The sequence below is a fragment of the Gavialis gangeticus genome, unplaced genomic scaffold (genome assembly GCF_001723915.1).
Source record: "Gavialis gangeticus isolate Ggan-Ray unplaced genomic scaffold, GavGan_comp1, whole genome shotgun sequence".
NCBI lineage: Eukaryota > Metazoa > Chordata > Crocodylia > Gavialidae > Gavialis > Gavialis gangeticus.
This window is the reverse complement of record NW_017729025.1, coordinates 83,938,869-83,964,318: the sequence shown is the minus strand read 5'-3', so window position 1 is coordinate 83,964,318 and position 25,450 is coordinate 83,938,869. Positions and strand designations below refer to the sequence as shown.

The following is a 25,450-nucleotide window of genomic DNA, read 5'->3' as shown; positions in this document are numbered from 1 at the left end:
CTTTGCTCAAGGCAGAATCATCCCTATCTAAACTATCCTAGACATATGTTTGTCTAACACAGGGGAGTCAAACTCATTTGGCCCCCAGGAACGAGTCCACAGGCCAGATGAAAAGGCATGGGGCTGGCCCCAGGGGCTGAATCCAGCCCTGTGCTACACTCTGGCTGGTCTAAGATGCACATGACAGATCTAGCACCTGCACCACACTCCAACCAGTCAGGGACATGAAGCGACTGTGGCACCCATTCTGGCTGGTCCAGGAAAGGTGCAGTGCAGATTCCAGACTAGCCAAAGCAGGCACTGCATCTGGCATGCTAGAGATGCAGGCACATTCCTCCTCCTCCTCCTGACATGCCAAATCCAGAACCCAACTCTAGTTGGTCTGGAACCGCGCTTCAGGAAGTGCTGCATGCAGTGTGTCTGCCTTGGACTGGCTGGAGTGGGCACCACATGTGGCACAGTCTCAGACTGGCTGAAGCAAGTGTTGGATCCAGCATGCAGGGGGAGTCCAGGACTAGCCCTACATGAGTGCCATGTGCAGCACGCATTGTGAAATGAACGCTGTGTGTGGCATGTATCCCAGGGACCTGCATCCAGGGTTGGTCCAGTGCCTGCTGCATGGCATGTGGATCAACTCAAGACCCAAAACCAGCACTGGGGGCCAGATGACTATGGGCTGTATCTTTGGCATCCCTGGTCTAACCTGTAAAACTGCATGAACAACCCAATCACACCAACTACCAGGCATCATACCCAAAACAACCTCTGCCGCAACTTGCTAAAGGTAAAGCAGAGGAAAAAGGCACTATTCAATGTCCAGCCACAGCAAACAGTTAAAAACATGCTCAAGAGATCCAAGGAAGAGGACTATAGGCCCCACTACAGAGGATGGCTAATGCTGTGGGGGGTTTTGCTTATCTGGCTGAAAATCCCTTCCTGATCCCAAATGTGGTGGTCAGTCTGACCCTGAGCAGAGAAGCAAAACCCTTTTGACCAGAACCTCTAGGTTTTTTAAGTCTCAGCGGAAGCATTGGTACACCTGTCTTAAATCCCAGCCTTTGGCAGCAGCCAACAATCAATGCTTCCATGAAAGACGAGCAAAACCCTGGCTTCTGCAGCAAAAGAAAAGGAAAAATTCCTTTGTGGCATTCAGCAAAGCTCAGAAACATAAAAAAACCAATCGCCCTCCACTCTGCAACCTGGGGACCATGAACGCAAATTCACACCCTGATGGACAGCCAGAATTCCCCTTTCTATCATCCTATGTCCTCCATAAACTTATCCCAGATCCTTTAACCTTCTTTAATAACCAAGCTGATTGTGAAGGTCTGCTTTATTCTCCTGTGCTGAGCAGTCCTCTCCAATTTCTGCTTTGGACTGCAGAGGTCTTCCCATGATCTCCGCGCAACGCATGTAGCGGTCTTTTTAGTTTCCACCTACTGCTCTTCACAGCACGCTCCAGGCATTGCTACTTTTAAATTATCCCTGACTATGGCTATTTAACCTCTTCTTGAAAACCTCCAATGAAGGAGACTCCGCGAACACCACACCCATAAGGAGCTTGTGCCGTTGCCTCACTTTTCTAACCTCTCTCATCTTCCCTTGATATCCAATCTAAACCTACTCTGCTGCATTATTAAACCACTGCTACACATCCTACAGTCCTTCAGATATTATGCCCCCCATTCACAGCCTTTTCTGTAAGCTTAACATGAAAGCATCATATCCCAGCACATAATGGCAGTAAAAATGAATCAACAGGTACTCAAGTGGGTTAACAATCTGAGTGATGCTACTCCCCCTGCACACTCTTTGCACAATGGACAGACAACCTTCAGAAAGTACTTCTCTGTATATTCACAGAAAGGACAACAGAGATTAAAAAAAATACTAGGCCTGAAAAAAACAAAAACAAAATTTATCTCCAGCAGACTTTCTATGGGTTTTCAGAACTATGAAAACATGTTTGATGAATGACAGCAATGAATTCAATGCAGTTTTAAAGGTTTACAAAAGTAGCAAGCCATCTAATGATAGGACTTCACTTAAGTACCTACAGTGGTCATTAATTAAATACGCTTGACTACTACTAGTCATATTGAAAGCTCAGCATATAACTGATTGTTTACTCAGGTAGGGTTTTCAGCCTATGCTGAGCTGTGTTGCTGCAGCTTCTCTGTTAACAGTACCTAAAGCTAGTTACATCTAGCGGAGCAACAATGTGGATATACAGATAGTCTTTCACAACTCAAGCCTGTGAAAGAATTTTGCTCAAGATACTTAGGCAAACAGACACTATAGAGGGAGTTCAAAGAGCCTTCATATTTGCTTCTAGAAATGAGGAAGGGTCACCATGAGAAGGTAGGAAGATGGAAACTGATCAAATACCTTTTTCATGATCCTAAAAACTGTTATGTTCTAAAGTGAAAAACTGACTTGTTTGAACCAATATCAAAGGGAAGGAACGTACCGTGTTTCTATCACTAATCTGTCAATGCATCCCATTTCCTTAACAGCGAAACAGACAACTCTGCCTACGATCCTGTCTCTCAAACAGAACACATACTATTAATAGAGCCAAGTACTGTCAAGAGTTTGCGTAACTAGCCTGAAACCAAAAACTTTTTGACCTGTATTCACATCTTTCAAAGTAATTAACACCTAGCCCATTAACAGCTTAGTGAGTTTCTAGGCTTGCGTATCTTGACACAATATTAGCTTGTTGTTTTTCAGGGGGAAAAAATATTTCACAAATCAAGATGTTGCAGTTTACAGTTAGGTACCCACCAGTTTTTCAACATCCACTTCCTCTTCACTTTGAAAGTCAGAAGCTCCATCTAGCATCTCATCAGCAGAATCATCAGTTTTTTCATCATCCTCATCCTCCTCTTCCATGTAATCAAGAGCAGTATCAGCAGTGGGTATATAACCCTTTTTGTGATGTTTGAATTCTTGTGCTCTATCTTCTGGTGTTAGGAGATAATCTTTAGCAGATTTCTCAGTTTTGCCATCATTCTCTGCACTGCTTTTATTTTTGGAAGTGGTTGCATGACTAGATATTTTGTTCCCAGAATCACTGACACGTTTTGAATCGACCTTACCAGTTTTACCTTTTTCCTGCAAATCAGCAGTGCCTTGCTCTTGGTTAGGTGTGTCATGGCTTTCTTGGATTACCAAACTTTTACAGCCCTCATCACTTCGTACATGTTTCTCTCCTGAGGTTGTATACTTCTTCCCTGTGTGACTGATCTCAGATTTATTTCCTTCTTCTTCCCTGATACTCTCTGCCTCTGTAGATCCCGCACATTCTTTTTTGACCTCTGACTGTGCAGCACTGCCTTCAGGTTTTTTCTGGTTGTCAGGAGGCTGAGTCTTCTGCTCCTCTTTGCTCACCAACTCTGCATAATGCTCTTGCTTCTCCTGTGGACTCTGTGGCTGTGCAGCATCCACAGTGTCCTTCCCTTTGTTCTGCAACTGTGCATTTTCCTCCTGATTAGTATCTGGGCTCTCTGCCTGTTCAGAGTTCATTTGTTCCACCCCACAGCTCTTTAATTCCATGGCCTCTGCAGCCTCTTCCTGCTTCCCGAAACTCAGTGGACATGTAGTATTTGCAGGCTCATCTGCTATCAGACCGGTTTGTTCTGATACTTCCAAAACAGTTTCAGCATTATCTGAAACCTCCCCTGATGCCTCTTCAGAATCTACAGGTGTCTCTTTCTTCTCAGTGACAACTTTATTTTTCTCACTGATGTACGAGTGGTCTGATGATATCACATCAGCAGACACATCATGTTGGAAGGTGGAAGTGTCATTTGAGTAATCCTCCAGCATCTCTGAATCTCTGTCAGCTGTTTCGGATGCAACAGAGTTTCTGTCAGATAACATCATACTAGCTGCTGACTCCCCACTACTAGTTAACTGATCTACTGACAATTCATTTTCCTCTGGTTTGCTGTCTGACACTGTGACCTCCGATTCCATAACTTCAACCTCTTCTGGCTTTTCATCCTCTTGCTGCTTAGTAGGAATGAACTCCTCTTCTTTCTGGCTTACATTCTTGGAATCCTTCTTTACCTGAAGGGATGCCACATGATGTAGAATGGAGTTTGGAACAGACTTCTGTCCTAGGAGCTGAAGCAAAGCAAAATTGCCAGACTGAAGTGGTATGAGATTGGAAGCACTAGTTGGCTGACCTCCTGAGCTTTGGGTTACTTTAGTTTCAGAGCACGTTTGACCTGCCATGGTGCTGGAAGCTGGAGGTGAGATCCTCAGAGTCAGAGTGCTTGCTTGTGATACAAAACAGGGCACTGGTGGTAGGATGGATGATGCTTGAGTGACCAGATTAGCTGCTTGTGGAGACTTGGACCCCACAGTCTGTACTACTGGGCTTGTTACAGGGGAAACAGAAGACACAGGAGTGGAGAGAGTAGGAGATACAGGCGTCTCAGGAGGCTTAGAAGGTCCAGGCAACTGAATTCCTACAACAGATCCTATGTGAGAGATATTAAATATTAATTACTATTTCCAGAAATCAATCTCTCTTTGTGGTTCCAGCACATGGTGCTATATAGTAAAACAGACAATTATGGACCATAAACTTAGGTATAAGAAACCTGGTGCTGCAGAAGTGGTACACTGCTATACAATTTCTGTACTACGTTTCCTTTTCACAATTTTTTTGAATCAATACACAATACAATCATAAGCACAACTCAAAAAAAGGACATAATGAAAATATTTTTAAAAATCTTAGAAGTTTCTTTTAAATCAGAAATTTCAAATGAAATTTAAAAGTTCAATTTTTTAATTTTCTGTTGGTAGAGAAAAACTCCTTCCTCCCTACAATTGTTAAGAGAAGAAAAGTGGAATTCCACACCCCCCACCTTCCCCCCAAACAGACAAAAGGGAAGTTATGGACAATCTCATTTTGAAATTTAAAAAAAATACATAGTTTTTATGAAAATGTGTTCAATTTAAAAGTTAGTGAATGAAATACTGTTGAAATAAATTGACCATACTAAGAGGTTATATTAATTTTTTTCACTTTACTCAACCTTAGTAATTTGTGCACTTATAGGACCCCAAAGGGACATTTTTAAAAGAAAAAAAGAGAGAGATGCCACCATAAGCACCAATTTTCTCTTGCTGTTGTTGGTGGCAAGTGGAGTCAGCAAATGCAAAGCATTTGTAAAAAACCTCCCCCTTGCAGTGTTTTTGCATTTCAACCCTTACCCAGAATCTTTTGAGGGGCCAAGGCCTATCCTTCCATGCAAGTAACATTCTGGCCAATTACAGTAAAAGCTTTGTTATCCAGCATGTGGCGTAAGGGGGGGTGCCAGTTATATAAAAATTCTGGTTTCCTGAAGGCAGGGGGTTTTTGGCCAGGCATGGAGCAAGGGGTTGGCAGTGGCTGTACACGGAGCAGAGGACGGGGGGCAAGTGGAGCAGTGCAAGGTGGTGGGTGGCAGAGAGCTTTCCCAGCCACTTGCAAGCTTCTCCCCTCAAACCCCCCTGTCTGGCTGGCTGGCCAGAAATTCCCGTTAATACAGTGTTCTGGTTACTTAAATGCTAGTTAACACAGCTTTTACTGTACTGCCCCTCCCCAGACAATTTTACCAGGGCTTGTGCTTGCTGTTCCTATTTTGACTGGTGGATTTTGTTTCTCAGTTTGCCCACCAAAGCTGCATTTACAGAAAAGGGGGCAGAAAAGGAGAAATTATGTTATACATACACAGCATTCTTGAGAAGCAGCAGGACACTGCTTCCTGTCATCTGCCTGTCTGTTCTCAATTTCCATGTTGTTAAGAGAGAACTCTTATTTACAAGTGAGAGAGACAGACCTGCAAGATTTACCCCCTGAAAAATACATTTAATCAGTCAAGAACAGCTTGGGCTTTTTACCTGGATTACGGACCATTACTGGCTGAACATTGGGTTGGGTGCCAGCAGCTCGGAGCTGATGCAGTGGGACAAGCTGAATGATCTGCCCATTAGGATGTCTGAACAGGTTTACCCCACCAGGGCTCCTGAGAGGCTGCAAAACCATCCTCTGTCCCTGAGCAAGCTGCACATTGTGGAGGGGTCGCAAAGGAGGAGCGCCTTGAACTGGAATCAGTAGTAATCGAGGTCCCACACGCTTTTCTGTTCCAGAAGGCAGCCCCTGGGGATTTGCAGTTGTAGTAAGAGGAGCAGCATCTTCTAAAAAGTTATGTAACAATAATAATAAAAAGACTGCAAGTTACAACACACGTTGACAGAAGAAAGTCATTAGGCATTGGTTATTACAGATGTAGGCAAACAAAAATTTCAGGGACAAGAGTAACTTTTAAAGTCAATGTCCCTCCAAAACTACTTTGTAAGTAATGTCATTAAGTTTATCCACAAAACATGTAACAATATGAAATCCATACGGTACAATTTTCTCCACACTGTTCTAGTAACGCTATTCAACCGTGATGCAGAAATATCAACCCTAGGAATGACAGTTGGGGTGACATTCCAACTGTGGTGGCCCTGGAAAAATGCAAAAGGCAAGGGGTTTTGTGGATGATTTCTTTTTTTGGGCCAAATATACAGTTGAGAGGGACACAGACAAGCTTTCTGTGTATGACGTACCCTTCTTCTGAGATTTAATATAAAAAGATAACACCCACAAAAATCTAATCCTAGAAATAACATTTAATTACTTCCATGCCAACTTTGTATCCTTTTTGCCAAGACTGCCAATGACCACACCAGCTTGTGGGAACTGTGGTGGTGATGGTTTTGTGATATGGACATTTATCAGTTGGGAAAATATCTTGTAATGTCTCAGCTCATTTCACCTTAGCTGCTGAAAAATCATCAGGTAGCTATTTTTTGTTCACTGTAAGCCTTGCCTGGAGTAATACCACCAACTTACAAGTGAAGCTCTATATCCCACTATTGTGCTCTTTTTTTTTCCCCTCAGACTGAACTGGTTAGTTGCAGATTTATTCCACCTAGGAAGACAGAAACTATAAGTCTTTATACTAACCATCAACCCATAGAGCCCAAGACTTACCCGGTCTTGGATTCAATGAAGGACCTGTATTAATCCCCGAGAGTATAATAGGAACAGAACCAACAGATGAAGTTGGCGTGGTCACCGTGGATGTCACTACTGCAGTTGTCGTCACAACTGTGGAAGTGGAGGTGGTGGGAACAGGATGAGTAACTGTTGGTGACGTTACTACAGATTTAGGAAATGATACCGTTGCTACTGGTGTAGCCATCTCAGTTGTTTTTGCTATGTTCACAGTGGCAGTAGGTGTGCTGGGTGAGGCAGTAGTACAGGCGTTGGTTCCAGATGTTCCAGGAGCACCTGTAATGGCAATGCCGGGAGGAGAGTAGGTAGATTCATTAGCTCCTGTAGGGCCAGTTGTGGTCACAGTAGTTGTTGCCACAGTAGATGGTGCCACAGTGGTAACACTTTCTAATGTAACTGGAGAGGTGGTGGTAGCTGCAGTGACCCCAGAAGAGAGTGTGCAGTATACCGGAGATGGCCTTGAGGGAACCACGGGACTGACGACCATTAATGGTGTAGGCCTGATATTGAACTTCTGTGGCCCTGTCAGGGGCTGTGGTGTGCTCACTCCAGGAATCTTCTGTTGCAGAGCTCCAACTTTACTCATCACAAACTGTGTGAACACACCACCAGGTGAGGGTCGAGCAGCTGCAAATAAAAACTTGCAGGTCAAAATTGCAACAGGCTCCCTCTGCCGTTCATAAGATGCCACATCAGCAATTTAGCAAGAATTTAGCCCCTAGTTTTCTTAAAGACACCTTGTATATAAACTGAAACTTGAATAGGCTTTGCATTACATCAAAATGTATATATATCTTGGCCACACAAAAGAATCCAGCCTTAAGGGATTGCTCTTTATTGTGAAACTACTAAGAGAGAATTCACTTTCAGGACACAAAAGTATAAACTAAATGGTAGAGCAGACTCAAAAGGAATTCCCTAAGTTTTAAATCTACCTTATAAAAGCTTATTTTTGATGTTTTTGTCCTATCACTGCTTCTCGGTCTCCGTCCCCCTTCTATTGCATCCAGTCTTTTTAAAAAGGTAGACATTGTTTGTTTTTTAATTTTGAAGAGGGTCCAGCGTAGTCCCTTCAAACTGCAATCACCTGCCTACAGTTGAGGGCAAATGGGATCATTTTTAACCAACTGGAATGCGCCACTTTTGAGAAGCTTCTTCCACATATATTCCACTCTTCACAGATCAGAACACTGATTCCATAGCACTCCAGACCCTATAAACTGGAGAATAAAACCCAGATATGCAGGAAAACAGTGTGCGAGCATTACTATTAGGCAAACTCAGTGGTAACATCTTAATTACTTACTGACGTACATGTGCACATGCACACATACCCACCATTCTTTACTTCAGCATGTCAAAACATTTTGCAAAATTAGATATGCACAAATTACTTCACCCACCAAAAAAAATGCAGCCATCGCTTTAATGTTGCACAGATATACAGTACAAATGTTAATTACAAGAAAAGGAAAACAATATATCCTGTTTATACTGTAGAGAAAATTTAGATAGGAAGAACATTAACCAAAAATATCAGAATTTTGCCAGGACACAGGTTGACATCCCCTTCTCTTGCAAAAGAGTTTCTTGGAATCTTTAATAACCACGTGGTTGGGCCTCTTTGTTTTTCATATCCAAAAGATAGCACTTCTAACAAGCAGTTTGCTTATGCCATGCTGGGGCAACCATTTGATTACTGTCGGGGAACAGCAGCCCCAAGGTCAGGGTGGGCCAAGGGTTCGGATCAGTTCGAACAGGCGGGATTCGCGGCGAGGAGTCTGAGCGGTTCGGGACACGTGCGGTTTCAAATAAATTGGATTTTATTTACTTACGCTACTGGAGCGTAGGTTGAGACGCTTGCTTCAGTTACAGTTAGAACGAATTGAACGAATGACAAAGGAGACTGTTGGCCCACGGGGATCCGGAGTGAGCCCTTGCTTTCTACCCCGAAGGATAGGTGCGGCTGCCCACTCAGTAGTCCCAGGGCTGGTCAACAGCTTATTGAACGGGTGACAAACAACGACAACTGTAACACGGTGTGACGCCAGTCCAAGGTGGGCAAACTGATGATCGGTGCCGAGGTCGATGAAGAGTGATGCTGAGGTCAGTACCGGGTATGGTAAAACAAAGCCGTAGTCGAAGTGAGTCGGGTTGATCAGAATCGTGGTCAGGATCAGTGCCAAAATCAGTCCGGTAGCCAGGAGACCAATACGAGAACGAAGGGGAATCGAATAGCCAATTCACAATGAGGAGGAGACCGGTGGGCCTGAAGCCCTCCAAAAGAGCAGTCCCTGCAGACGCAGCCTCTGCTCTCTGGATCAATCTCTCCCTGTCTCACAGTCCCTGCCAAGGCAGCCTCTGCTTACAGGTCGAGCACAGTCTCCCCTCACACAACCACCACCACACTGACAGAGAGAACCACACTGACAGACAGAACCCAAAGGTGGGGGCTCACAAACCCTTTATAGCAACCAAGTGGCCAATTAGGTTGCTTGCTCTGAAGAATTTTCTAGTTCTATGAAGTCATGCTCTTAGCTAAACTGAGCATGCCTCTGTTTAGATTCTGTATGACTGAGCATGCGCATGGTGGAAAAGTAGGTCACGCTTGATTGACAAGCCAACAGGTCACCCAGAGGACACATGCTGGGCACGCTGTGGAATTTTCCATATGCCTTGCCTGCTTGTCTGCGCATGATCAAACTTAACTCTCTGTGTTATCAGCATGCATTAAAAATTTTGCTCGGACAATTACCAATTCAGATGAAAGAGCATCACAACACTTCTTTTAGCACCCGCTGTTTACTTTGGAAGGTCTCCCATCCAACTACTCACAACTCTGCTCAGCTTGTGAAACCCAATGAGATTACAGGCTGAGGTGGTATGGCTGCAAATCTGTAATTTTCTTAATTCGGATTTTGCACCTCTTGAATTCCACGGTTTCTCTTTATGCTTCTTTGTTCTTTTATACCTCCCAGTTACGTGACACCAGAGGTTCAAACGTAATGCCAACAGTAGAAAAACAGCAATGCTTCAAAGAACCACAAACTAGACTCATCCCATTTCTTTCAACTCTTTGGTTTGAGAAGTTCTCACCATAAAGGCTGATGACAAACAATATTAAAGGTTCACAATCAGAAAAAAATCCCAGTAAGAACAAAAGCCCAAGCATAACACCGAATCAGTACTTTTCCATCCACTTTTTGTCTCTACTTTTTTTTTTTTTTTAATCAATATACTAGGGTATAGTTTCAAACATTTGTAAAACAAAATACTAACCTAAAATAAAGCTGCATGTTTTAGGTAAAGAGGTTATTTATTGCAGAGGCAGTTTAGGTAGGCAGCTCCGAGAGCCAAACGCAGCATGCACTGTTGGAGAGAAATCAACAGCAATGCTGTACACTCAACTCTGCATTTTAGCGTCAGGCAATTTAAAAATATAGCAAGTAAGTTCCAACCTACCTATCTGTCTCTGTGCTGGGACATGAGCTTTCAGAGTCGTCACAGTGGGGGTTGAAGTAGTGCTGGTGGAGGATGTAGTTTTGGGAGCTGATGTTGTGGGCACCTGGACTGATGGTGTCCTGGAAGCAGCTGCCTTAGCATTGGATGCTACCTTGGAGATCACAGTACTGAGAGTTGAGATATCAAGTACTGTGGGTCGCAGCCTGCCTGTGATATAAGCAGCTAGCCGATTGGCTGGATGCAAAGCCCCCATCTGTCCCAAAAGCAGTTTGGCCTGAGGGTAACTTTTACCATTAACCTGAAAAAAGTGGAAAAGGGAAATTCTGTGAAAAAAGTTGCTAAATTCACCTTTGGACAAGGTGTTTCATTCCCTGGGATCTTCAAAAGTGCTTCTGAGTGTAACCTTGTTATTCAGAATGGGAAGGGCTCATTTGCTTTCTGCTTAGGATAATTCCAAGCAATTTTTTCACATATTACCCAGACTTGAGATGTCATTCAGACTCTAGGAGATGGGACATTCACCAAAGGCCTTGGAGTCCAGGGGGGCACCAGGAGATAGAAAAGGAAGTGCCAGCTTCACTCAACATGTCATCCCTGAACTCTGGCTTTTGCTGCAGACTTCTCTATAGAGGATTTTTCAAACTTGATGGCAAGGGAAGTTTGGAATATATTCACTTTTTAAATCTGATTACTTTTGGTGGCTGTCAAGAGCCACAGAAGAAAGAATACCTGTTGTCATGCACAATGGGACAAGTCTTTTAAAGAGAGATAACCACCAATTTATTTTCATAACATTATCCCTTATCATCCGTAGTATCACCTGATACAGTTATAGGGAAGGGACCTACTGAAACTGCAAAATCCAGCACTGCTCACAAAAACAAACAAAGCAAAAAACAACTTACTGAAAATAAAATGCTGGCTCTGCAGAGGGAGCCAGCCATCCTTAGTGCCGTGGCCCTGCCACACAGCCCACCAAGAAGAGGGGCTGCTGGTGCAAAGGGGACTCCAAGATGGCGGCTGCCCCCCCTCCACTGTTGACTGGTTGCGAGGGTTGTCATGTAGCCCTCAGCCAATCAGCAATGGGGGGCGAGGCTATTGGGCCCCTCATCCAGAGGCATGGGGGCCCCCACTGCAATCAGTTTGTGAAAGAACCAGCCAGCCCTGCAAACATCAGCCAGCTGCCTCCTTGAGCTGAGAAGACCTCTAGCTATAGGTGCCATGCCATGGGAATTAGCTTGTACTCTGTATGCATAGGATTAAAAGAATGGATTATAACAACAGCTGCCTGAGAAACAGAAGGGGGGTAAAATGTCTTGAAGAAGGTTACGCTAAATGCTTGTGGTCAACGGATTCTGTCAAACTTCAATCCGCTAAGTTTTACTGATTACTTTCATACAACATCAACCTCTACATTTCCAGGATAAAGTTTGAACAAACCCTACGTAAGTTAATATTTTAAATAAATGACTGGCAATCTTGGGTGCACAACCTGAGGCACCTTAAAAGGGCACTGATCTGCAGAATAAACAGAGTACTTATCCTCTAAAAAAAAATCAGGTATCAGAGTGGGTCCCCAAACCTGAGACACCAAAGATCACTTGCTACACTTGAAAAGCTTGGCCTAAACAGCTTTCACTGATGACCAATATTTTTGGTCATCAGTGAAACTAGGTATTTTTGTCCAGTTTCTCCTTTGTCTGGTACTGTATTTTTAAGTCTCCTGAAGTTCTCACCTTCCTTTCATCCCAGCCCTGCCCTAATTAGCTTGTTCTAAAAATGTTCTCACAGCTTTTGGTATCAAATATATATATATTTATTAAGGGGCTTCTCCCCACACAACTACTTCCTACAGTTAGCAGAGGGAATACGCATCCTACAGCTAATTCATAATACTGAATTTATAATATCAGTTTCCATGGAATAGAGGGATTTCAAGTTTAGGTTTATGAAATCTTAAGATCAAATACCTGATCTGAAAGGGATGAACAGACAAACTGATAGTATGTATTAATGATAAGGCATTAAAAAAAAAGGTTAATTTCTACATAATCTCTTTTAAAAGATCTGCCCCAGTATACATCTTCCTCTAAGCTGGTTTCTCCTGTGGTCCTTGGCAGCCACCAATTAACAAGAGAACCAAGTTCATCTCTGACAAATCTTCCAGAGTGTGAGAAAGACTTTAATAAAAATTTGGCCCCCCTCCCCACAATTACTTAATCCCAAACACAACCAACAGGACTTTCTAAAACTATTATGTTTCAGATTTCCAATCACCATACCAGACTTTCTACTATTTATTGACTCTTAACTAGCAACCTCCCCCTGATACCAAGAATGCATGTGACAGATAGTCAAATTTAAAAATTTCTGTTTTTGCTCCTTGAAGGAATTCAGGAACCTCAGAGGAAATGGAATCTACTCTCCACAGTAAAGGCAGAGGGACCCACCTGAATCAAGCCTGAGGGGCTCATATTAGCTTTGCGTTTGTAGGCGACCAGCTTTCCTGCAGGAGAAAGCCCTGTATAAAAAGGCAAACCTTTGCCCCCATGCAACTTCTCTTGTTGTTTGTCCAAGGTGTCTGCCTGCAAGAACTTTAGATTCTCTGTTTTTTTGCATGATGACACTTCACTATCAGGAGTCTCCAAGACAGGTGTCTCGGGCATCTCTCCCTTGTCCTGGTAGGATGGCATTGAGATTTTCACTCTGGAGGAGTAGCTGGGAGGACTCTTCTCATCCTGGGGTTTGTGTTCTGAAGCCAACTCAATAATGAAGCTACCCACTTTGATTGACTGTGGCATGTTATTGTTGATATGCTGTGATAGGATGCTCAATATCTTATTGCGATCCTCCTCCCAGTTGCAGTCAGAGATAATCTCGATAAGTTTGGTTGGCCCACCTGGAGTGGTTTGATGAACATAGGAGGTGGAGGAGGATTCCCCCTCACTACAGGAAGACCACCAGCTTTTCTCTGAGAAAGAATTGAAACAGGTTTCTGCAATACTATGGCATTTTATCACCAGGACATTCAACATAGTTTTATTCTCCCCACCTCCACCCTTGTGTTAGCAGCAGGGAAACTGAAGTCAAATCACCGCTCAGAGCACCACTCCCTCCCTGCAGTGATACAAAAAACCCAAACCCCAAACAAACAGTACAGACACACCTTCAGTACAAAACTAACAATGACAAAGTTCTTATGGTTTATCCCTTGCAGCCATACCACCTTTTATTACAATCCCATCATGTTCCACAACAAAGCTGGGTTGCTTCAGTACGACATGGATGCAAGACCTCCAGGCAAACACCAACATGCAGCAGGAAGTGGTGATTCAACAGGTAGCACTTTTCCCTTATAGTCAAAAAAGAACTTATGTCCCATAATGGCTTTAGGGGGCAAAGTACTGCTAATGGTGCTGGCTTCAGCAGTCTTTAATCTTCTGTTGTCATTAGAGATCCAGTGGCACTCTTTGCAAACTTTATGGATGTTGAGCCCCGTGTCCTGGCCGAGTTTTAATTCTGGTAATTATTTCTGGCCTATCCAATCTCAACATAATTTTCAACCGGATATATTATTTTTCACATGCCATCCTTAAATGTAGATTAATGCTGTAAAAAGATGCCACATTTCACTTCAAAGGTAGCTCTATTTTCATGGTAAATGACACGGTCCCTCTAGTTCATTGCACCCTTTGGGACACTTTGGGTTGAATGATAACACATGAATACAATATACTATACCAGGTATCTATTTAATCTAATTCTTTATGAACTTAAAAAACCAAAATGCAATAAATACAGTACACCAAGAAAGCTTAGTTTATTATTTAACCTTTCAATCTGAACTAAGAGGTTGCTGTGAAATAGCTCCAAATATGCAGATACAGGTTACCCATAACTGTAGTTGGAGTATTGTAAGGGATCTCACCAGCCTGACAGTATAACTTGGGTATCTGGGAATGTAATTTAAAAAACCCTACATGCGTCCCATTGTCACTGCTGCACAACAGATGTGTGTTCAAAAAAGTCTTAGGATGCTAAGCATGCTGCTATAATAAACTGCCATTTTAATTTTAGAGCAGCACTCTGTCTGAAGTAGATACTTAACCTGTTTCGTTTTCCATGATACATGTCATGCTGCTTGGCAAGTCAGAAGACAGCAAACACAGTATAAGATGATTTTATTAAGAGCTGAAGTGTTGAACATTACAGCTGAAGTACCCTGGCATCCCTTGTAAATGTACCATACCAGATAAAGTGGATTTCAGATGGCCTTAGAAAAGTTCTAGGCATATCACCGCCTTTGACTCACCCTGCAAAGCAGCCTTCTGTTTCATCAATATCTACAAGGGTTTTTTAAACCAGAATTGTATATGCAACAGATGGTTAAAACTCAAGACTTGAATCTTACCTTCTGACTTATCAGTATCTTTCTCCATTTCACAAGTTTCTCTTTTAGGAGACTGATGCTCAGAATCATTTCCTAAGCTTTCCTAGGAGTTGGGGTGGGAGGAAGGAAAATTCAGATTTTAAAATTAGATATTTTCTTCATCATTAACAATATGTTTCTTCATCATTAACATAAATTTAGTTTCCAACATTTCAGTTCTAATCTCAGGATGACTCTATTAATGGATATTTAAAGCATAACGTAATTTCACATCTGGCTGCAGGAAGACAGAAAAATTCTTACTGGTACTTCAGAAACAAAAATTCAAAAAATATTTAAGTGACTTAGGAATGCAAGTGCTACCTATACAAATAAGTTGGGTCTCTGAGACCACACATACTTTAGAAAAACATTATCCTACATGTTAACATGAAATGAGGAGGCAGGGTTTTTTGTGGACACCAACCTTTATGCTACAGTTCTTCAAATTACTGATATTCTGGTTCTTCTGTTGTTTTTTCTCCTCCACCTTGTGTTCATATGCTCGGACCCGAGCACAAGTCATCATACTCTCAAAGTACAAGTAGACAGGATCCTTGTCCTCCTCTCGAATCTACAAGCCAAACAGAAGGGAACCACTTCATTTAAGACAAACATCAGAGCTGCAAAACTGCACATTCTAAGAGTACTCTCCTCAACTTCCATGTCTCACTGAAAATGGCAAAGAGAGCTCCTCCTTTTAAAAGCCAACTTTCCTTCCTAGTACCATACCACAGCTTAAGTTTTGCTTCTGAATTAGGTTTTCATCTGAATGAAAAATGTAAATGCCATTAGTTATTCAGCTTGGCCAAGTAAGTGATGCAAAGCATTCTGCTTTAATAAAACCTGCTGAATTCTGATCACAGCTGAAAAAGCTTGTCACCCTGTGTATCTGTAGAATGTTTAACTTTTCTCCATTTCATAGTTAAAAACCACAAAACAGGCTTTTCTGACCACTAAAAAGCAAGTTTTTTTTCTGACAGGCTAGGAAAAAAACAACCCCAAAACCCCAAATTAAAAGTTACATCCTAGTCTGGCAAGTCATTAATTAAATGAACTACATTAAGTAGCTAGCAAATGGCTTCGATATTTATGTGACCAGCATTCTTTTTATTTTACAAAATGTGATTTTATACACAAGGTTTAAAATGAAAAAACAAACACATGCAGCCCTTTCCATCTACCTTTCCACTGCTGAATTAGTCTCAATGCTGAACTGAACCAGCACAGAACTACCAATTTTAGAACTGAAAAAACTGGTTTAAATAACCTCACCATATGAAAATTGTGTGTGCAAAAGCATCTCTTTATGGACCTAAATATCATATGATCCATTTCAAATACCAAGTATTGCTGTTTGCAGTTTTTTGAGAAGAGATGGTTTATTCCATTTATAAAGAAAGAAAAGTTTTGCTCATTTACTTTGAAGGTAGAAAGTTTTCCTTTCTTACCACTGGGTTGGGTTTGGGAGTGTACACTCGTCCTGGTTTGACCGTACTGGAAGATCTGCTTCGACTGCAGGGCAAAACTTCTGGGTTAGGCAGCACCATAGGTTTTGCTGGTTCAATGACAGATGGTGTTGGGATGTAAATAGGTTCTGGATCTACCTCACCTTCAACTTTTACCCACAGTGGGCAGTTCCTAACAGGCTGCTCTGGTTCTGTATCACAAATAGCTGAACAAAGAAAGAAAACGTGTTTGAAAAACAGCACGTTTTTACATGAGGAGTCTAATTCAATTTTACAGCTATGAGTTCACACTGGTTGTTTTTCAGAGTTCACTCTTGCCTAGCTAGAGTGACTGTGGCTTGTCCACACCAAGTAGAAGGACAAAAGTAAGAGTTATGTTCAACTACATCTTTATTTACCAAACGGCAAAAGCAGGAGACTGCTATCACTATCTAAAAGGTGAAACAAAGTAAAAACATGACAGAAAAAAATAAAGTTCTACACATTGTATAATTTTCCTTGGTGCTGTGTAACACAACTTAGATGTCTAAGACTTTATTACATTTCTTTGAAGCTGGAGAATCAAAAGTGTTCCATAAACTAAGCTAAGTGGGACATTACACAACACTGCCATCAAGTTTTAAGAGCAAGAACAAAATTAAGTCGCATCACTTTCATGCCATTTTTTAGTGTTTAAGGAACAGCCGATTACTTGATCTATCTTATTGAGTATACCTTAGGGGCCAGATCATCAGCTAGTGTAAATACCAGCACAGAACTACTGATTTGAATGGAACGACACAAATCTAAATCAGTTGAAAATATGGCTGCCGATGTTCAATTATTCAGGCGAAGGATGCAGGAATATGGAACAAAGTAAACAGGCAGCAAGTAAGTAGTGATTTCAGTAGTGACCAATCAGTATGTCATGACCTCACAACTTGGGTCTTTCAACAGGTAAAGCACGCAAGTGAATGACTTTCTTCAAGTGCTTTGAATAATGCCTTGCTCTATTACATTTCAAACGGACAAAAAAGCCAACAAAAAATTGACCATAAATAAAAGACCAACAGATTTCTAAGATCAACATAGTCAAAAGTAGAACTTATTTCTGGTTGGTATCAAGGTAGGTGAAAGTTGCATAAGGCTACTGAAACTCACTGTAGTATTTGTACTCATCAATCCATTTAATACTAATACAGAATAAAAATCCCCTGCAAACATGCACAGAGTTGGTACAACTTTAAGCAATCACTCTTTCCCTAGTAATACTCACTGTATTCCACTTTCTTTCTCTTCTTCCTGTCTTTCTGTTTCAGCTCATCTTCCCCATCACGCTCCCCTTCCACCTCTTCTTCTTCTTGATGCTCTTCCCCTGGTGTTCCATAGAAGACAAGGCTTCCACGCACAGCCCTCTTCAAGATTCTCTTGTGCCTGGAACCACCTTTTATCAGCAACACTTTTCTTTTCAAACATATGCAGCCAAACATGCAGTCTGGCCTGCGGCAATGGGTAGGCTGTCGCTTCTCCAGGGCAAGACTAGCACAGATGCAACCCAGACGGCAGAAATCATTGTTGCAAGGAGGTGCTCGCCTTCTGATTATTTTGTGGATAGGTTTATTTTTAAGAGAAGCCTAAAGATTAAAAATAGATTTGAAATGTTAATGAGACAAACATATGCAGCACACCAAATCTGCTTACATAAAATTTATTTAGACAGGTCATACAACCACATGATAGAATGTTTGCAGTTTATATAGAATGACAGGACAGAGAATAGCTGCACTAAAAGTCTGTTGACAGTATCCGATACTATGTGCAAGACACAAGATGCAGAATAACTCAAGTTCATACTTAATGGTATATCAAGGAAATGACAAGATCAGGGCTTATTTTCACTTGACTGAACTAAAGCAAAACTCATCATTCATTCAACCAAAGCAGAAAAGTTGACTTCAACCACATTGAAGAGGACATATTATAACAGCATCATGGATACACATCCAATGCCATTATGGGCTCTGTACCTCCAAGGACCGCTAAAATATTATAATAATCTATTACAGGTTAGAATTTCCTTCAGCAGACATAAGGGTACATTAGAAAACCCTGATTTAAAAAAAAAAAAATTGTATGTATACCTGACACTTTCCAATGTAACTATTAAAATAATATTATTTTAGTTTAAATTAATTAAAACAATTTCTAATTTTAAGTATAGGTCTCATTTTAATCATACCCCACAGGATTAGGCCAAGAGGAGAATCTGAAAGTCACTGTAGGGTGTACCAAGACCTGTAAGCTTTCCCTGTGAATCCTTTTTTCCTGAAGTGGCAAACTTTTTCTATACAGTCTGAATGAGTGAATTTAAAATCAAAGTCTCAAATTACACTGCCTCCAAAGACAAAATGAGAATATTCTCTAAGAGGCCAAGAAAAGTTGAACTAAAGAACGTAAGTGCTACAAAAAAGCTACTGCTTACCCAGGAAGTTATTAGCACCAAAACCTTACTGTTTAACTTTAAGCATCAGGGGACAGAACAAGCTAGTATAATGGAAGTAATGGAAAGAATGAGACCAGCTTACCTGAGCAGTGAGCAGAGTCGCCAGAGATATGTCCGCTCGTTCTTCTGTGATATAGGTCCGCGGTTTTCCATCCCAAAGTGCACAGTCCTCCAAGTCCATCAGCTTCACTTGAGATTTGGACAAACCTGGTAGACGAGCAGCCTGCTGCTGCTGTGCCTGACGCAGACTAATCTGCTTTGGCAACATGTTTTCATCTAGAGCTGGCACCATAAAATTATCTCCTTGATTAGCAGCACTGCTACTTGCTGCAGACTTAGTGACTCGCTCCCCTGACCCTGAAAAGCCATGTTTCTGCTTCACAACAACAGGTGAAGGCAGTATAGGTTTGTAAGATGGTTTTGAGCGGCTGTTTGAAGCAGCCTGTTTATTCTGAGTCTTTGTCCTCCTAGAGGTAGAAGACACTGATAAAGGCTTGAAAGTGTAAGATGTTGATGGAGTTATGTTAGATTGCTTCTTTAGAACACTGTCCAGAGTTCGTACATAGCTAGTGCTCTTTGTTGGAAGCTGATAAACCACAGGAGAGGTGGGAGCACTAGGAGAGAATCCCAGGCTTGTTTCCATCAGCTTCCCTTCGTTTTCCAGGTATTCATCCAGTTTGTCACTATAAAACGCAGAGCGGTTCTTCAAAGAGCCCTCTGAGCTACTACCTGTATTAATACAGCATTCAAATACATATGAAATAATTCCAAAGAAAGTAAATCACCAATTTGCCTAATAAATAAAGTAGATTAGGCTGCTAACAGATATTAAAGGCACAATCGGATCTGACATGCAATCCCAACAAATCGAATCTCTTACCTTGCCACACACGCACAGCAGGAAACATGACTGTGGGATCAAGGATCAGATCTCAACCAGGTCACACTGCCAGTGAAGATGGACCCCAGAGTCATGATCCCAGGACCATCCCTGCACTAGCAAGTAGTAAGCTTGGCTCCCATGCGTTTCTCCAGCTTAGAGCACAGTGTGATTGGGGCTCCCAACCAAGGAAACGCATAGAAACCCTCCTGAAGTTAGGAGCACTGACCATACATTCAAATTTAAGGCATGATGGGAACCAGCCACAAAATTATTACACACATTTTGTGTAATAACTTGGTGGCTTAATCCCAGTTTTATCACACCATTAACTGAATGACTGTGTTAACCAGCCAACCACATTTTAAGCATAAAATCTGCCTGGGGCCTCAGGGTCATATTCCTTTATTCCTGTTCTAAAATGTATATACAACCTTAGGGTATGAAATGGATAATCATAGTCTAACATGCGTAAGAAATAAGGCCTAATGAGTCCTGCAATGCAGCTAGCAATCAGTGGACTCTTTGATATGAATGTGTGTGGTTTTTGGAAGCTTCAGACCTTGGCATATAAAATGTTACATCGCACCCTGAGAAGATAGCTAAGACAAGCTATCTGGAGTACCACACACTGATATGCAGTCTCCCCAAGCTACACATTTACACTGAAGATGATGGGTGGTAGTTCCAATCCATTATAAATTGATACAAATTCAGTGGTTTCTAGCAGGTTTCCAAATATGATCACTTGTCAGCAAAACTGTCAGGGTTCCCAGTTTATGAAGTCTCTCTCAACTAAGGTTGTAAAAGAACAATCCAGAAAAGAATTGCAGATTGCTCCTTCAAAGTATAACCTGAGGTATTATTCAGGCTTCCTCTCTTTCAGGCTATTTATTCAGAACTTAAAACTGATCAACAACAAGCCTATCATACTATTGGTTTTAGCCTGCCTCAATCATTCACATAAAAAATTATATACTTTTTTATCCTATCCCCAAGTGATTTACTCTACATTGGAAAGCTAATTCTCCAGTCAGACCACAGCAGTATGATCCAAATGTGTTATGGATGTACCAGTGATATCGCTACAAAATAGTGAATTCTCTGAACACAACAGTTTCTTTTCCAAAAATTTCCACTAAAAATTAAGATAAATCAGTTAAAATACAAATTCTTTGATTAGGACACAAAAAGAGTCATGATTACTACAGATCTACAAACTAATCTATTCCTTACCTTCATTTCTAGAAGCACCATGAAACTTCCCTCGCCAACCCTTGATCTTGGTGAAATCATTTGTCTTCCCTGTCCTGGAAACAAAGGGAAACGCACCATCTGGAAAAGAAAGCCAACCACAACTTACAGAAGTCAAAGAAGTCATAGAGAAGTAGGGCTGGAAGGGACTTCAGAACTCATTTAGTTCAACCTCCTGCGTGAGGCAGGATCATCCCTATCCCAGTCATGCCATACAACCATAATTTAAACTACATAAGACTATCCTCAACCCTGACACAACATAGACCTAACATCCTAACCAGCTGCATATAAAAGCAGTGGAACCATAGCAACTGATGTCCTGCTTTTATAAAATGTTGCCAATATCCACCAGGCTTGAAAAGGAGGGAACTTTTCTTGAAAAGTTACTTACTTGCAATGACAGATCTTCAAATATAAAGAATGCTGGATTCTGCATATTCATACTTGTGGGATGTGTACCTGGGGTTGAAGCTTTGGAACCTTAAATTAGCAGTTTTAATTTATGTCCCTCTTACGATTAAAAACAAGAACCTTGCCCCAACTAATAACTGACATCCACCCTGATTTTAAAATCTTTACCATAGATATACAGTTCCCCTCCATCATTTCAACTCTCAATAATACAATTTAAAAATCATACATTACCCACCTGGAGAACTTGGATTGGCTCCTGGGTAGTTCCACAAAGAATAATTTGAATAGGAGAGTGGCAGCTGCACACCCAAGTATTTTAGGTCAATGCTCAGTGTTGGGTCCACAGAGTTCAACTTCAGTCCCACTGCATGAAACAAACAGCAGTGAAAAAAATATCTATACAGCCACCTAAACCAGGTGTTAGTTCAAGTTAAGAAATTTAAGAGATTCATTGCCTTTAAGTAATAAAAAAGTTGCAGGTTTGAATAGCCCACATTCATTCCAGGTTTTACCAGATTTAGAAATAGAAGAGACAGGACCAGGAACACACGCATAGTTTGTGCTGCAGGTGGTGGCTGTGGTGCAACAGCACCTGCCAGATCACTGGCTCTGGCTTGACAGCAGCCATTATTTTTGTATACCACTCTCCCCCTTTTTTCCCCTGCATCCAGGGAGGCATTCAGGGTTGGTGCCCTGCTCAACCCCCTTAGTTATACCACTGCTCAGGGGTGTCAGGTTTCCCAGACTTCAACTCATTTACAGTCTGGATGCTACATATCCAAAAGCATGCTACACTATTAAAAAGTAAACTGTTTAGGATTAAACAAAAAGAGAAACAGATGGAAGCAACTTCTATTAGCTGTGCCCAACAGAACTTAAAAGTTCCCAAGGCACTTAAAAAGACAAAAGAATTAGCATCTCTTTTTCTGGCCAACATTCCTCATCTTAAAAACTGACAGGTGCCAATAACCAAGGGTGCATGTAAGATTATTAGTAATTTTCCTGCTGGACAGTATAGTGTTCCAAGATACACTGCTATGCACCACCGCACGCTTGTGTAAACAGTTGACAGCAGGAGGTATATATATGCATACATTCTAATGCACTTTTTATGAGAAGTACTGTAAAAATGTAAGACAATTTGTTATTATGGCTAATACATTTACAGTCACTGCACTATCAGTGTCTTACTGCTGGTTTGCTCATTCCATGGTAAAGCATTATGGATACCTCCAATATGAGAAACACATGTTAATTTTATTTTTGTAGTAGTTAAACAGCAAAAGAAATTTAAAGGAGTTAATTATACAGAGGAACAAAACAAGTTGCTGGCAAAGAGGAATTTCTAGTCTCTGCTGCCTTTCCACTTCCCCATGTGCTCTTCCTCCAAGAATCTTGCCTTACCAGACATAATGTTGGGCAATAAAATAAAAAGTATTCCATATACTTTCACTGAACTGTAAACAAATGAAATCAACTTGGGGGCGTGGAGGGGAGAAATATGTACAGGCAGAATGTAGGGCAGGCTAGCACCTTAGAAACTAACTAGCTCATAGGCATGAGCTTCTGTAGGAGGCAGCCTTTGTCAGATGCTTCTGCCCAACTTCAAGCTAAAATAGCTAAATACCTCTCATGACTTATGAGGTGTACCCTGGAATAGTTCTAGATTTAGATAACAAAAGTGACCTGACATTTGTGCATGACACTTTATATTGGAATATATGCATATTAAATTGTACTGTGGATTTTTTCTTGTGAGAAGTTCCAAATTAAACAAGCAAAGAACTATCATCTCAGTCCAGAAGAGCATGCAATATCATGTCAAAATTAAAAAATATATAATATCTCTCTCTATATACAAAACTACAGAGAACAACATGTATAAAATAAAACCCACTTCACAAGAGAACAGAGCTCCCTTCGGATGAGCAAACAAAGGAAACATCTTTCTTAGAAAGTCTTTACTGTATGGTGCACTATTCATGTGCTTCCAAGTTTAAGCCTGAAAATCTGTATGCATTTTAGAAATTAAAGTGTTACAAAGACTAAAGCTATGCCCCTACAAAGTGGCCTCTGAGAAACCGCAGTCAGTGTTGACCCACTGTAGATGAGCATGTGCTTCATGCACATAGGATGGAACACCTGAACAGAAGTTTTTCAGGGCCACACACATGCCTCTACTTCTCATGTTTCTAGGCAAACCTAAAATAGCTGTGACCATCTCTCAATTCCCTCACAGTCAGAAACCTACAACAGCTACAGACTCCAAAAAAGGTAGAATAAAGTGCAATTACAAAGACCTATGTTGATAGCTCAAAAAAAAAAAAAAATCAAGCAAACTTTCCTCAAGCAGAAGGCAGGGTAGTATTGCACCTTACTAACTGAAACCTATCTTCAAGTTTTTTTCAAATGTGCACCTCACCGCAGATGACTGGCAAGAAATGTTCAGTATGGCAAGGAATGAAGGAGTTCCAGCTGCATTAGTTCAACATTAATTGAAGCAGCACTTTTCTGGATTCAGCAGTGGACCTAGCAATACTAAACACTGCATAAAGGTCAATGGGGTTAATTCACTTTGCTGTGCCGCAGTTTCCAACATGGACACATTCCAGGTAGCGAATGTTAGGCTTGCTCTGGTGCACTGTGGTTTAATACTGAATAGTTCAGGTACACCAACAAACTAGCTAACGTGGGGAGATATCCTAAAAATGGAAAACACAATGTATGGACATACAAACTAATTTACTGCAGGGTAAAAAGGGGAGAAGGGCTTTACCACACAGCAGCTGCTCTACAGTAACTACCTATGTGTATGTACTTACCCTGTGGGAAGTGGAAACAACTATGCTATCTTGGCACTCAACCAAAAAGGAGTAATCTCTCACAGGCTACATCTCCAGTTACCAAAGGATGAAAACATATATTGACAGTTGCTTTGGAACAGCTGATGCATAACAAAGGCCCACCCCACTTTCATCCTTTGGAAAGCTGCTTGTATGTCTACATCCTCAATATTCTCTATAAAGATGCATCTTAACCTAACGGCATAGCTAGAAACAGATGAAGAGTTTTCGTAAGTTCCTATCAATGTAATAAAGCTTACTTCTGAATAACTGATTCATGCAACTCCCCTTCTCCGGGTGTGGGACATAGTTTCAGGATAATGACTAGTAGATTTTAGATTAGATGAAGTTTTGAGATGAACATTTGAGGATGTAATTTTGGTGACGGCTTAAAGCTGCTTTGTTCTTATGGACCATTACATAGCAAGATTCAAACCAAATGCTTGAGAACTCCCTTACTCCTTGGAGCAGAGTACTAGCTACTGGAAAGACTTCTTTCCAGAGTTAGGTGAGGTAGGGAACATTCCAAAAAATGGTCAAAGGGATAAAAATCCAAGACTCTAAAAAGGACCATGCTGAGGTCTTAGGTATGCAAAAACCCTTTGATGATATTTAATGTCAGCAGAGGGGAGAGGTGGGGAAAGGAGAGAGAGAAGAACTGATTGTGACTGTATGAGTAGACAGGAAACTAACATTAGTTTAAGATAGACCTTCACAGAACTGAATGAAAGATCAATCTGTTTCAAGTACAACAGGAAGTTGAGAATTTCAATAGTAAGCTCTTCACCAAGGCTAGGTAAGTACTGAACTTTCCATATTGTGAACCCCTTTCCATTTAAATAAATAAATCCTCCTACTCTTTAACAGCATTTTTTGGCTTTTGGGAAGAGCTGGCCCTTTGGGGCTTTACAGAGACTTACTTCCTACCACTGTCAATCCCAGGGATTCCCCCATTTAAGATATATCAACTCTACAATGGACTCCACAGGCATTCCAACAGTGATAGCATATTGACAGTCTTGCTGCCCTAATAAGTTATTGCAGACTCATGGGAGGAGGAGAAGTGGCTGCAGCAATTGGCAGTTGCGGGACTGGCCATGGGGGGATCCCCCCCGGTTGACAGGATTGGTTGGCAGGACTGGTTGCTG

At 41.4% G+C, this 25,450-nt stretch overlaps 1 protein-coding gene across 8 annotated transcripts in view; it reads right to left on the bottom strand.

The window, feature by feature from the left end:
- Nucleotides 1-25,450, bottom strand: part of MGA (MGA, MAX dimerization protein) — a 98,860-nt gene that overhangs the window by 24,589 nt on the left and 48,821 nt on the right. For 5 of the 8 annotated variants that reach the window (XM_019519047.1, XM_019519046.1, XM_019519048.1 and 2 more), the window contains 12 exons: nt 21,695-21,823; nt 21,025-21,123; nt 18,991-19,637; nt 17,682-18,039; nt 16,409-16,632; nt 15,385-15,531; nt 14,940-15,021; nt 12,979-13,499; nt 10,529-10,826; nt 7,043-7,693; nt 5,902-6,198; nt 2,788-4,490 (listed from right to left, as the gene is read on the bottom strand). In XM_019519047.1, coding sequence (XP_019374592.1) covers nt 2,788-4,490; nt 5,902-6,198; nt 7,043-7,693; nt 10,529-10,826; nt 12,979-13,499; nt 14,940-15,021; nt 15,385-15,531; nt 16,409-16,632; nt 17,682-18,039; nt 18,991-19,637; nt 21,025-21,123; nt 21,695-21,823 — 5,156 coding nt within the window. The remainder of the gene's footprint in view (nt 1-2,787; nt 4,491-5,901; nt 6,199-7,042; nt 7,694-10,528; nt 10,827-12,978; nt 13,500-14,939; nt 15,022-15,384; nt 15,532-16,408; nt 16,633-17,681; nt 18,040-18,990; nt 19,638-21,024; nt 21,124-21,694; nt 21,824-25,450) is intronic. The other 3 variants (XM_019519052.1, XM_019519053.1, XM_019519054.1) reach the window with 3 other exon arrangements.